Below are 15,389 nucleotides of genomic sequence, written 5' to 3' on the forward strand. Positions count from 1 at the left end.
TCCAGAACAAAAAAGTGAATTTTTTTTATTGTTTGATATGACCACAAACAAGGAGGAGGATGAGAAGAATATATATATATATATATATCCATCCATTTTCTGAGCCGCTTCTCCTCACGCGGGTCGCGGGCGTGCTGGAGCCTATCCCAGCTATCATCGGGCAGGAGGCGGGGTACACTCTGAACTGGTTGCCAGCCAATCGCAGGGCACATACAAGCAAACAACCATCCGCACTCATGTTCACACTTACGGCAATTTAGAGTTTTCAATTAACCTAGAATGCATGTTTTTGGGATGTGGGAGGAAACCGCAGTGCCCGGAGAACATGCAAACTCCACACAGGCGGGGATTGAACCCCGCTCCTCAGAACTGTGAGGCAGACGCTCTAACCAGTCGGCCGCTCTCTCTCTCTCTCTCTCTCTCTCTCTCTCTCTCTCTCTCTCTCTCTCTCTCTCTCTCTCTCTCTCTATATATATATATATATACACACACACACACACACACACACACACACACACACACACACACGTCAGTTATATATATATGGACATTATTTTGCGAATGTTCTGGTAAGATCTAGAGAAATCGAGATAAGTGAACACCCAAAATTCTCTATTAATAATAAATAGTATTTTCTCGTGTAAAAATAATAAAAGAAGCATGAAATAAAAAAACAAAAAAACAAAAACATAAAGAAGAAAAATCGGAAAAATGGAAAGCATCTTGCATAACACAAAGCATCACATCTTGGTAACAGTGGATTGTACACGGGCTGCTATTGGTCCATGGGAAGAAGACGACAAATTGCAGCATCCCATTTTCTTGACGGAGCTGTGATTGGCGCTTTGACTGTTGCCCAGCATCTCTCCTTGTCCCATCTCGGCGTCTCGCCTTTCTTTTAGCATCAAGCCTTCACATCGAGTGGTTTTATTTGTTGTTTCATTGTGTTAAACTTTGCTTCAATTTCCAACCCCTGCAATGGCTCCTAAGGGTTCTTCCAAGGCTGTTACTGATGGCGATCGCTGAGGAAGTGAAACTGCTTGATTTGATTAAGGAAGGGAGAACTTTGCCGGCTGTGGCCCGCCATTTTGGCGTGAATGAATCCACCGTTCGCTACATCGAGGCAAACATTAGAAAGACGGCTGCTATAACGTTTAATAAAACAGCGGAGATAGTGTTTACAGCTCGTAATGAGACGATCATCCGCACGGAGGCTGCCTTGGCTGTTTGGATTGCCGACTGTCGGAAGAAGAGCATACCCTTAAACACGAATATCATCCAAGCAAAGGCTAAGAGCCTGTACAAAATCTTAGCTGCTAAGGACCCTGAAGACGACAGTAGCAACCGCGAGGAGGAAGAAGACAGTGAAGAAGACGGCGAGGACCAGCAACCAGGGACGTCCAGAGATTCTCTAGGGAAGAAAAGACCATTCGCTGCTCGCAAGGGGTGGTTCATAAAGTTTTAGAAACACTAGGGCCTGAAAAGTGTTTCGCTGCATGGCGAAGCTGCTTCTACTGACACTGCTGCTGCCGAAACGTACGTCAACGAAACTTTCAAGAAGATAATCGCTGAAGGTGGATACAAGCCTGAACAGGTCTTTAATATGGACGAGAAGGGCTTATTTTGGAAGAGAATGCCGTCGCGAACTTTCTTTTTTAAAGAAGAAGCAAAAGCCCCTGGCTTTAAAAACCTACAAGGACCACTTGGCACTTGTGATGTGTGGGAATGCTGCAGGATTTTTATTAAAAACAGGGCTTATTTACAAGTCTAAAAGTCCAATGGCTTTGAAGAATTAAAACAAGAATCTGCTGCCTGTGCATTGGAGGCATCATCTTAATGCCTGGATAACGAAGATGCTGACGAGCGATTGGTTCCACCAGTTGTTTTTTTGTTTTAAAAACAGTTGTTTTATCCCGCAGGTAAAGGTTTATCTTGCTGAGAAGAGCCTGCCGTTTAAAGTTCTTCTTTTAATGGATAACGCTGGTGGCCACGCCACTGATCTGAACTATGCGGGGGTTCAAATCGAGTTCCTGCCGCCGAACACAAGGTCCCTCATTCAACCCACGGACCAGGCGGGTTATCAGGGCGTTCAAGGCCTTGTACACAAGGCATGCCCTGGCGAACCTGGTTGCTTCAAAGGATTCCCAAGAAGACGAGGACTTCAACCTGAAGGCATACTGGCGTGAATATACAATTGCGACGTCCCGAGAACATATTCAAGTCACGGCAAGAAATTAAGCCTGCCACAATTAATGCCAGTGGGAAGCATTTATGGCCAGATATCATACACGATAACAAAGGATTTACTCCTGAAGAGATCATCACTGGGTAGTAGCGAAAGCTGTGAAATTGGCTGCGATCCTTGGAGGCGAAGGATATACATATGCATGCGTATATACGGATACATGCAGATATACGTATATGTACATCAATGTGTGTGCGTGTGTGTGTGTGTGTGTATGTGTTTGTGAAGCTGCATTGCTAAACCTGTTAAAATGTTTTGTCTAGACATTGACAAGTTGTGAAGAGTGAAAACCAGGATTTTGTGTTTATATTGTTGCCAACACACAAACAAACCTTTTCTAAATGCAGATTCATCCATCGAGTAAAGGTCCTCTTCTGAACCACTTCTCTCTGAACTGCAACAAAGACATGAAGAGAAAAAAAATGTAATGAACAGCAAACTGATTCACGATGACTAGAGTACTTGAAAGAGAGAAAGAGCCAAATAATAACCAAGCAAATGGCAAAGTGCACAAGCATGAATCACATTCAATTTTCTTTACACTACTCTATTCATCACTCCGACATTTACATATACCGTTGGACTGTAATGATACACCAAAGGTAAGATTCATGAACGGGTCATGAACCCGGCTGTACAAGTGTGGTGGGAGTGGCTATGTAAATTACAAACATCTATAGGACCAGAGTGAGGGGATCCTCAAGCAATTTGCATAATCATGAGTTATTTGTCGCAATGAGTGAGTGGCCCCAAACCCAGCGAAAAGGTCCCAGGGGTGTGTGCCTCCGGACACATGCAAGTGAATTGACACCATTTCACACGCACAATGACTGACAGAAGTGTCCTGTAATTGCTGTGCCTGTACCACAGAGGTTGTGGACCCCACCCAATCAATTGAGAGGCGGGATCGGGCACAGGAGTCCACACAAAAGCAGCCCAGTGGACGGGACACCAAATCCCCCCCAACCAAGACCGACTGCCCCCAGAGATGGGTGTGTGTGGTGCATTAAAAGAAAGGGGGACGAGTGTGTGTAATACATTAAAGTCCTTGGGGGCAGAGGGGCAAGGGCGCCTCGACCGGGAAACAGCATTACTCCGGCACCCGAACTCTCCCGACCCCACACCAGTGCCCCAGGAAACCTTGATTATGTTTGTTTGCCCAGATGTGACGAGTGGAAAAAAAGGGAACCACCCGGCACCCCAACGAGAAGAGGAGGAGGCAACCGCAGCGGGACGCAAGGAACGGAAGAAGAGGAGGAAGCAGGCCCGAGGAGCGACAGGGGGCTCCACCGTCCCCCACCAATAGCCGCAGCGGGGTACCAAGGCGGGGCCAACTGGCACCGCCCCAGCACCCGCAGAACAAGGGCGAGTCCACCATCAATCCTCTCTGGGAGGTCAATCCAGCGGTCTCCCCGCCCCGAGATCGGGAAGGAGAAAAGAAAGTCCTGCCCCCACAGACGAAGAAGAGAAGATCCACTCCATGCATGTGTCCTTTCATCATGCAAATCAGTCTAAAGTGTGAGGGAAAAAAACAAGTACATAAATGTATAAGAAAAAATACAGCGAATGAAAAATATAATTAGAATAATAAAACAACAAGACCAACCTCGACAACAAAGAATACAGAAGTCAAAAGTTTACTTTTACACTTACAAATGAGTCCTGTTATTGTCAGATGACACACTACCCAGGCAAAGGAATCAAGAATCTAGATTTAGCATGTTGAAGAGGGTGACCAGCTATCTATGCATATATGTAATTGATTTTTTCGTTCCGCTATTTTTTCTAACGCAATATATTCGATGATGAGATTAAGCCAGTGATTGATATTAATAGCTTGTTTATTTTTCCAGTTTAATAAAATTGTTTTCTTAGCGATAGCTAACGTGACGAGTAATGATTGTGAATATTTATTAGGGAGGTCGATTATGCTTAAATCGCCAAGTATGCACAATCTTGGGGAAGGTGGAATCCTGGAGAGTTTCTGCAAAACCGAAGTCGAAAAGCTTTGAATGAGTGTGCATTCCCATATAGCATGAAAATAGGTGTGTGGGGAATATTTAGTGCATTGCGTGCATATATTAGATGAAGAGAAACCCATTTTATGCAAAGTGTATTGAGTAAAGTGTGTTCTATGGAGCAGTTTATATTGTATAAACTGTAAATGTGTATTTTTTTGTCATCTTAAATGCATTGTTACATATTTGTATCCAGTAATTACGGTCAGCGGACATAGAAAAGTCTTCTTCCCATTTCGATTTTTTTTCTTTGCGGGAGAAGCTTCACTATTTGCTTAACAAACTCCGGCGGTTCAAGGGTACCCTGAAGTGTTGGGATTCTTTTTTTTTAAATTAATATTTGTTTAATTTAATAATTTAACTTTAACAATGAAGTGTTGGGATTCTTTTTTAAAATTTTAATTAAAATAATGAATTTTAAAAAAGAATGTAATTAATTTTTTTTAAATTATTATTATTTTTTATTTAATGCTTTTTAATTTATTATATTGAAGGAAGTTTCCACCAGTTATTTGAAATTATTGGAACAATTCATCACATCATAAAAATCTTTTCTTCTTTTCCTTTCGGCTTGTTCCGTTAGGGGTCGCCACAGCGTGTCATCCTTTTCCATGTAAGCCTATCTCCTGCATCCTCCTCTCGAACACCAACTGCCATCATGTCTTCCCTCACGACATCCATCAACCTTCTCTTTGGTCTTCCTCGAGCTCTCTTGACTGGCAGCACCATCCTCATTATCTTTCTACCAATATACTCACTATTTCTCCTCTGGATGTGTCCAAACCATCAAAGTCTTCTCTCTCTAACTTTGTCTCCAAAACATCGAACCTCGGCTGTCCCTCTTATGAGCACATTTCTAATTTTATCCAACCTGGTCACTCCTTGAGAGAACCTCAACATCTTCATTTCCGCCACCTCCAGCTCTGCTTCCTGTTGTCTCTCCAGTGCCACTGTATCAAATCCGTACATCTCGGCTGGCCTCATCACCGTCTTATAAACTGTCTGATAAACTTTGCGCTTCATCCGAGCAGAGACTCTTCTGTCACATAACACCTGACACCTTCCTCCACCAGTTCCAACGTGCTTGGACCCGTTTCGTCACTTCATTACCACACACACCATTGTTCTGGACTGTTGACCCCAAGTATTTTAAGTCCTCCCCCCTTGCTATCGCTTCTCCCTGTAGCCTCCCTCTTCCCCCTCCACCCCTCTCATTCATGCTCATATGTTCTGTCTTACTTCGGCTAATCTTCATTCCTTTCCTTTCCAGTGCATGCCTCCACCTTTCGAACTGTTCCCCACCTGCTCCCTGCTTTCACTGCAGATCAACATGTCATCTGCGAACATCATAGTCCACGGGGATTCCAGCCTAACCTCATCTGTCAGACTATCCATCACCACTGCAAACAGGAAAGGGCTCAGGGCTGATCCCTGATGCAGTCCCACATCCACCTTAAATTCGTCTGTCACACCTACACCTCACCGCTGTTCTGCCGCTGTTCTGCTGCCCTCGTACATGTCCTGTATTATTCTAACATACTTCTCTGGCACTCCAGACTTCCGCATGCAGTACCACAATTCCTCTCTGGGTACTCTGTCATAGGCTTTCTCTAGATCCACAAAGACACAATGTAGCTCCTTCTGACTTTTTCTGGACTTATCCATCAACATCCTTAAGTCAAATAATGCATCTGTGGTCATCTTTCTAAGCATGAAACCATACTGTTGCTTGCAAATACTCACTTCTGTTCTGAGTCTAGCCTCCACGACTCTTTCCCATAAATTCATTGTGTGGCTCATCAATTTATTTCTCGATCGCTCCCACACCTCTCCACATCACCCTAGTTCATAAAAAGGGGCACCAGCACTTTTCCTCCATTCCTCAGGCATGTTCTCACCCGCTAGAATTCTGTTAAACAAGCTGGTCAAAAACTCCACAGCCACCTCTCCTAGATGCTTCCATACTTCCACAGGAACTTCATCAGGACCAACTGCCTTTCCATTTTTTATCCTCTTTCATGCCTTTCTAACTTCCCCCTTATTAATCATTGCCACTTTCTCGTCCACCACTCTTGCCTCTTCCTTCTCTCTTACTTTCCTCATTCATCAACTCCTCAAAGTATTCTTTCCATCGATCCAGCACACTAATGGCACTAGTCAACACATTTACATCTTATCCTTAATCACCCTAACCTGCTGCACATCCTTACCATCTCTATCCTTCTGTCTGGCCAACCTGTATAGAACTTTTTCTCTTTCTTTAGTGTCCAACCTGGCATACATGTTGTCATATGCCTCTTATTCCTTTCTCCTCTCCTCGGTCCTCTGAGTGTCCCACTTCTTCTTAGCTAACCTCTTTCCTTGTATGATTTCCTGTACCTTGATGTTCCACCACCTTCTCTCCTTTCCTGCCAGAAGATACACCAAGTACTCTCCTGCCTGTTTCTCTGATCAACTTGGCTGTAGTGGTCCAGTCTTCTGGAAGCTCCTCCTGTCCACCAAGAGCCTGTCTCACCTCTTTGTCAAAAACCGCACAACACTCTTCCTTTCTCAGCTTCCACCACATGGTTCTCTGCTATGCTTTTGTCTTCTTAATCTTCCTCCCCACCACCATCCTATGCTGTCTAGCCACACTCTCCCCTACCACTACCTTACAGTCGGTAACCTCCTTCAGATTACATCGTCTGCACAAGATGTAATCCATCCGCGTGCTTCTACTTCCGCTCATGAAGGTCGCCCTATGTTCTTGCCTCTTCTGGAAAAAAGTGCTCACTACAGCCATTTTCATCCTTTTTGCAAAGTCTACCACCATCTGTCCCTCCAAGTTCCTTTTCTGGATGCCGTACTTACCCATTACTTCTTCATCACTCCTGTTTCCTTCACCAACATGGCCATTACAATCAGCACCAATCACAACTCTCTCTCTGTCTGGGATGCTCAGAACCTCCTTTCACCTCTAGGTCACATCCTACCTGTGGGGGGTCACATCCTACCTGTGGGGCATAGCCGCTAATCACATTATACACACCCTCATTATACACGCCCTCAATTTCAATTTCGAGCCTCATCACTCGATCTGATACTCTTTTCACCTCCAAGACATTCTTAGTAACTCTTCCTTTATAATAAACCCTACTCCATTTATCTTCCCATCTAGACCACGGTAAAATAAATTAAACTCTGCCCTCTTACTGCCTTTCCACCTGCTCTCCTGGACATGCAATATATCAACCTTTCAGCCATTCAAAGTCCCCACATTAGATTCTAGGCTCTGTGCTTTCCTCTTCTCTTTCTGGTAAGAACCCGCTTTCCAACTCTCCTTCGTCTTCGACCCACAGTAGCTGAATTTCCACCGGCGACCTCCAGGTTTACGGTGCCAGGGGCGGACGTTGTTAACACGGGCCACGACCGATCCGGTATGGAATTCTTTAGATGAACGCTCTTATTTGTTTGGCAAAATTTTAAGCCAGATGCCCTTCCTGACACAACCCTCTGCATTTATCCGGGCTTGGGACCGGCCTACAGTCTGCACTGGCTTGTGCCCCCCATAGGGCTGCATTACATTCATAAAAATATTCTTGTTAAATAGTTGTTGCTGGTGGTCAATTCTACGTTGTACCCATAAACTAAAAGAAAGAAGTACTGTATGTTGATAATTTCGAAATCTGGATTGTACATCCTGGCAGCTAATTGAGATTCTGTAGCTCCTAGACTTTTCCATCAAGCCTTTAAGGTGGATGCGATTAGATTGGATTGGGTTCTTGAAACAGTCATGGCGTTTAAGACTTGTAAAAATAAATGGGAGTTTTGAGAGTTTCGTGTTGTTGCAGTCTATTTGTTCCAATTCTAACCAAGAATGATGCTCCTCATTGTGGTGCATCCATTTGATGAGGTATTGTAATTGGTTAGCTAAATAATAGTATTTAAAGTTGGGAGCAATTAGGCCTCCCTCCTGTTTACTTTTGGCTTTCTATCATTACTCTGTGTTCATCACTTCATCATTATCATAGGTTATCTGTCTCGGAATTTAGCAAGCGTTCCACTGATAGCAGTCTTCTGAAAATAGGATAAAGATGAAAATGTTCTGAAAGTTTGAAACTCAGATTCAACAAAAAATATCACGCCTAAAATCTCGACCCCTATTGTCTTTGTATTAACGCAATGGCCAAAAATGGGTGCATTTTCAAATGATACTTGCATCACTGGAATTATCTTTAAAAGATCTGTCTGGTGTTGCTGTTCTCACGTACAATAAATCAAAATTCGCAACTGTGCACAAATACTACGTTGTTTTATTTTAACGTCATCTTATATATTGTATATACTTAGACTGTATATACTTGCTATATACTGAAAGTTGTCTCTCAAGGGGAAATTCAACTCCCACACCGATGTATACTTTTGTGTTGGCACACCACACAGAACCAGATCACACCCCCGCATGCAAGGACAGATTCAGAAAGAAAGAGATTCAGCAAGAGTGCTGCGCCACTTGAGCTGGGGTGGTGGGGACGATGCCTTGCTTCAGGGCACCTCGACATTAGCCAGTAAACAGACTAGTTAACCACGAGTTGGAGAGGTGCTTTTTAAATTTTTTGTCTGTAGGGCGACTCGAAACACAACGGGGCACAAGGCAATGAGAAAGAGAGAGTGAGAGAGCGAAAGAGAGACAGAAAGAGAGGGTGTGAGTGTGTGTGTGTGTGTGTGAGTGAGTGCAATGCATGTGTGGGACAGAAAGAGTGAGTTGTGTGGGATGTGGGAACATTCAGTTTAGAGACTGCTGCACAGTAAAGCAGAGGGAAATGCACTCCCACTCTCTCTGGCTCATCATGTTACGCAAGAGCCTCCGGGCCATTGTTTTAAAGCAAGAGCTGCTATTCCACCCTTCATGGTGTGGATAACAACCCTCCCAGCCACTTATCAGATGGTTAATGACTATGCACGAATGTTTGCAAGGACTGGCAAGGACTGGAAGAAGACAAAAGCTGTTGAAGGAGCTGGAAAAGTCTGCGAATAAAAAGAAACAAAGTGAAAAGTGCACAATGAATCAGTAGCCCACTCATTAAAGTGGACATCGTTCAACAAGGTCAACACAGGTTCTGGGCATTTTATATATACAGTGTTTGTCAAATTCTGGACAAACAGTAACTTCTTCTTGCCCTTTCGGCTTGTCCCATTAGGGGTCGCCACAGAGTGTCATCCTTTTCCATGTACCGTATTATCACCACCATAGGGCCCACCGCAGTCAAAAGGCGCAGTCTTAGTTACGGGGTCTATTTCTGTATTTAACACGTACATAAGGCGCACTGTATTATTGGGCACAGGCATGGGAAAACATACGCTAGCTTAAAACATACGGCAGCATGCATGCACGCTGAAAATGTTGTTAAAAAGGCAGCAGGAGCAAAACAGAGTCCGGTTGTACTTTGTTGAAGTATTTAACAATGTCCTCACGTTATTTTCTGATCAATCCTCATCCACAAGTCCGTCAAAGTCCTCATCTTCTCTATCCGAAATGAACAGCTGGCCAAGTTATCAATCAAACACGCCAGATTCGCGTCAGTCTCGTTGCCGTGCGAAAGCTCGAACAAGCATCCACAATCCAGTCACAAATTGTGGCGTAACTCGCCCGGCGCTGCCTCCTCGTCTTAGTAAAGCTGTGTTCGCCATCTGTCATCCATGGCTCCCACGCCGCTCGCAACTTCACTTTGAACGCCCTGTTTACACCGATGTCCAGCGGTTCGTCAAGCCTCCCGGAATGATGGCGAGCTCCGAGTTATTGCCGTCAGTCGAATGGTGACTGTTGAGACGCTTCTCAAGGCTGTTCGTTGCTCATTAATCGATTGCTCGAGTTGTTCTTCCAACTCGGGCCACCTCGCCTCGTTCCCGCGGAAACTCAGCTCAGTCTTCTTGACTTGGCGAAAATCGTTTTCCTGCTTCCTCCACGTGCGAACCGTGGATTCGTTGATCTTGAATTCTCGCGGCTGCTCGATTCGTATGTTCCTCCGCGTAACTGATAGCTTGCAGCTTAAACTGTGCTTCGTAGGCGCCATTTTCGGGGGTCCTCAGCCAAACCGATGTTGTTTTGCACAATGCACACCCCAGTCAGTCAAGCAGTTAAAAAAATAAAAATAAAAAAAAGAAAACGGCGCAGGGGCGTGGCTTTAGCATCCTTCTTCACGCACCCTCCCCTGTCCTCAGGCACATCCCCCTTTCCTCTGTGTAAGCAGCGTGTCGGCAGTAAATGCTAAAATAAATAAATCAATAAATTTAAAACATTTGTTCCCCACCTGCTCCCTGTTTTCACTGCAGATCACAATGTCATCTGGCAACATCACGATCCACGGGGATTCCAGTCTAACCTCATCTGTCAGCTCATGGCTGATCGGTATCCAATCCCACCTCCACCTTAAACTCCTCTGTTACACCTCACCACTGTTCTGCTGCCCTCCTACATTTCCTGTGCTACTCTAACATACTTCTTTGGCACTCCAGACTTCCGCATGCAGTACCACAGTTCCTCTCTGGGTACTGTGTCATAGGCTTTCTCTAGATCCACAAAGACACATTGTAGCTCTGTCTGATCTTCTCTGTACTTCTGCATCAACATCCTAAAGGCAAATAATACATCGGCGGTATTCTTTCTAGGCATAAAACCATAATGTAGCCCTGCACATCACCTGTTCATAAAAATGGGCAGCAGCACACTTTTCCTCCATTCCTCAGCTATCTTCTCACGCGCTAGAATTCGATTGAAGAAGCTGGTCAAAAACTCCACAGCCACCTCTCCTAGATGCTTCCATACCTCCACAGGAATGTCATCAGGACCAACTGCCTTTCCATTTTTCATCCTCTTTAATGCCTTTCTAACTTCCCCCTTACTAATCATTGCTACTTCCTGGTCCACCACACTTCTACTCTTCTTTTTCTCTGATTTTCCTCATTCATCAACTCAAAGTATTTTTCCATCTATCCAGCACACTGCTAGCACCAATCAACACATTTCCATCGCTATCCTTAATCACCCTAATCTGCTGCACATCCTTCGCATCTCTATCTCTCTGTCTGGCCAACCTGGATAGATCTTTTCTCCATCTTTAGTGTCCAACCTGGCATACATCATCATAACCCTCCCGTTTGGCCTTTGCCACCGCTTCCTTCGCCCTTTGTCGCATCTCCATGTATTACTTTCTCCTCTACTCGGTCCTCTCAGTTTCCCACTTCATTTTAGCTCACCTCTTTCCTTGTATGTTTTCGTGTACGTTGAGGTTCCACCACCAAGTCTCCTCCATTTTTCTACCAGATAATACACCAACTACACTCCTGCATGTCTCTCTGATGACCTTGCCTGTCGTGGTCCATTCTTCTGGAAGCTCCTCCTGTCCACCAAGACCCTGTCTCACCTCACGAAAAGGTGACTTTTTCCTTTCTCAGCTTCGACCACATGGTTCGCTGCTCTGCTTTTGTCTTCTTAATCTTCCTCCCCACCACCAGTCAACTTACACACCACCATCCTATGCTGCCTGGCCACACTCTCCCCTACCACTACCATACAGTCGGTAACCTCCTTCAGATTACATCGTCTGCACAAAATGTAATCCACCTGTGTGCTTCTACCTCCGCTCTTGTAGGTCACCCTATGTTCCTGCCTCTTCAGGAAGAAAGGGTTCACTACAGCCATTTCCATCCTTTTTGTAAAGTCTACCACCATCTGTCCCACGATGTTCCTTACCTGGATGCCAAACTTACCCGTCACTTCTTCATCACCCCTGTTTTCTTCACTAACATGCCCATTAAAATCTGCACTAATCACGACTCACTCTCTGTCTGGGATGCTCAGAACTACTTCGTCTAGCTCCTTCCAGAATTTCTCTTTCTCCTCTAGGTCACATCCTACCTGTGGGGCATCGCCACTAATCACATTACACATAACCCCCTCAATTTCAATTTTCAGCCTCATCACTCGATCTGATACTCTTTTCACCTCCAAGACATTCTTAACTAACTCTTCTTATATATATATATGGGTGTTTATTTGATGACGGGCCTTTTTGTGTCATTGATGTGAAATTTTAAGAAAAAATATATTTAAATCGATATATATTATATTTTCAATAACCAGCAGTGGGCGTGCCTAATTATAAGTGTTGTCTAAAATTTCATGTTAATATCAGTATATTTTGAATTTTTTTTTAGTGGTTTTATGGTGGTATTTTACAGTTTTCACCCTGTCCCTAGCACAAGGTTTGGATATATGAAGCTCTATCCTTCTACTAAAAATTGCTAAAATGGTGTAACTTTTATCATAAATTCCTTAAAATATAATAAAATTAATGATTTCTCATCATATATACAAAACATTTCAAATATTGTCTTTTATTTTTACGAAAATATGTCTGTCCCTTCAAGTTGCTGTCATTACGGCTACATTGACCATTTTCAGATCAATAAAGTTTATTAAAAATCTGATTCTTCAATTCCCTGTGTCATTTTCACTGTGTCACAAGTCCATGCTAGAGCAGAGAGAAGTCAGACATTTTGATAACTGCAAGTAAGTTTTTTCCTCCTTTGTACCCTTAAGTCACATAATATGTTTATTGCATGTCATTACCAAACGACTTGTCGTGTTAATATGTTTAAAGATTTTCCTGTCAAAACTTGATAATCATATAAAAATGTTGGACAGGACGAGCTAGCTAAAAGAAATGTAAGCTAACTCTACCAGCAAAGCACAGTTTGCTAAAAACTTTTAAAATGTCATTACCATCATCTTATTACCATCGAAAGATTAATACATATGTAATCAATGTGCCATTGTGTCGGTAATGACAATTCTCTAGGGTATCTGACAAAAATACCAAATAAAAAAATAATAATAATAATCACTATACATGGACATGAACAGATTCTGACTCACAGAAAGATGACAATTAAGGTAAGTTAGGTATATATAGTTTTTGTGACATTTTATTTTTGAGAAAAACGAAAATCAAAAGTTCCCCAAATCAAAAACACCCATCTATATACACACACACTTACCCCGCCTCCTGCGCGATGATAGCTATGATAGGTTCCAGCAGGCCCGCGACTTTACTGAGGAGAAGCGGCTCAGAAAATGGATGGATGGATATATACGGAGAAGAATCACCTTTTATTGTCATGACTATGCATGCATGCACACGAAGTTATATATATACATACATATATATATATATATATATACATATATATATATATATATATACATATATATATATATGTGTATATATATATATATATACATATATATACCTATATATACATATATATACATACACATATATATATATATATATTTATACACATATATATACATATATATATATATATATATATATATATATACATATATATATATATATATATATACATACACACACATAGATATATATACATATATATATATATATATATATATATATACATATATATATATATATGTGTATATATATATATGTGTATATATATATATATATATATATACATATATATACCTATATATACATATATATACATATATATATATATATATATATACATACACACACATAGATATATATACATACATATATATATATATATATACACATATATATATACATATTTATATATCTATATATGTATATATATATATACATATACACACATACATATATATACACATATACATATATACATATATATATATATATATGCATATATATACATATATATATATATATATATATGCACACATATATACATACAAATATATACACACATACACATATATACATATCGATAAATATACATATATATATCAACATAGACAAATATGTATCTATATATGTATATAGATATATATTCTAATCATGAAAACCACTTTCTTGGGTTTTCTTTTTTATTCAATGGCGTGACCGAAAACAAATTGGTTGTGCGCAATATGGATGCTTCTTTTCTTTTCCAACCTTAATTGAAGCACGAAAAGTAGCCTTGCAACAGCATATCGAGCGAAGCCTGCGCGCGCATGTACGTTTGCGTTCGGAGATGGTTTTATTTGGACAAATGGAGATCCTGAGGAGGTAAAAGCATCGCTTCCGAGCTTCCATTGAGGGCTTTCTCTTGCCGCTTTCCGAACCTATTGCTGCGCGGTTGGTAACTGCGGGATGCTCCTACCTTGGAGGTTCTGTACTCGCATGTCGCTAATCTGTCCAATGAATTCCTCCCGCTCGAACCAGTCCTCCCACCCGTGTCCAGCCATCGGGATCGGTGCAAAGTTCCGAAAGCCAGACAAGGCGCTCTATTGTTGTCCAGTGACCCGGCAGGGAGCCATTCAGTCCGTCGACGAAAGGCTGAGATGGCGGAACTGTTTCCACTCAGTCGACACACATGGTGGGGCTTCTTTCCAGTGAACTCATCTCAGGTCTTTTAGGGGGGGGGGGGGGGGGGGGGGGGGGGGGGGGGGGACAAGCCGTGGGGCCGATAGCGTCGGAAGACGAAGCCCAGGCACCTGGTTGGTACTTCCCAAGGAGGGATGGCTCTCGCTCAGACCAAGTCCCGCCTCCCGTCCGAGACCCCCCCCCCCAAAAAAAAACAAAAAACAAGCCCGAAGCCTATAGTACAAAAGATGCCCTTTTGGAAAATGTAACAGCAGTGGCACGACTTCGTTTTTCTTCTCAAAGTCATATCACTGTTTTGATTACTTTTCTTCATTTTTAAATCAATGCATCGATGGAGTCGTTGGATGCGTCATCTTAAAAAACAAAACATACTCGGTCCATCATTATTTGGGAAATAACCACGTGTGTTCTTTACGCAAGTAATAAACCGATAATAAAACATGAGGAAATGTAAGTACAAAAAAAAGTTTGTTCCATTGTACACACACACACACACATTTTTATATATATCATCATTATCACCACCATCAGCCATGATCTATTATTCTTGAATATGACACTCAGCCTTCCATAAGCCTGCCCTGCAAGCTCTATGCGGCGTTGAACTTCAGTGCTTGTATTTCCATCCATTGTTTCAAGTTGGCCTAAATGGATGTAGATATGTACATATACACAGTGGGTACGGAAAGTATTCGGACCCCCTTCAAT

At 42.4% G+C, this 15,389-nt stretch overlaps 1 protein-coding gene across 2 annotated transcripts in view; it reads right to left on the minus strand.

The window, feature by feature from the left end:
* Window positions 1-14,709, minus strand: part of LOC133412371 (interaptin-like) — a 79,153-nt gene extending 64,444 nt beyond the window's left edge. For both annotated transcript variants that reach the window (XM_061695487.1, XM_061695486.1), the window contains exons 1-2: window positions 14,458-14,709; window positions 2,578-2,639 (exon numbers count right to left, since the gene is read on the minus strand). In XM_061695487.1, coding sequence (XP_061551471.1) covers window positions 2,578-2,639; window positions 14,458-14,542 — 147 coding nt within the window. In that variant the 5' untranslated portion in view covers window positions 14,543-14,709. The remainder of the gene's footprint in view (window positions 1-2,577; window positions 2,640-14,457) is intronic.
* Window positions 14,710-15,389: the final 680 nt, after the last annotated feature.

This window comes from Phycodurus eques, chromosome 14 (assembly GCF_024500275.1).
Source record: "Phycodurus eques isolate BA_2022a chromosome 14, UOR_Pequ_1.1, whole genome shotgun sequence".
In the NCBI taxonomy this organism is placed as follows: Eukaryota; Metazoa; Chordata; class Actinopteri; order Syngnathiformes; family Syngnathidae; genus Phycodurus; species Phycodurus eques.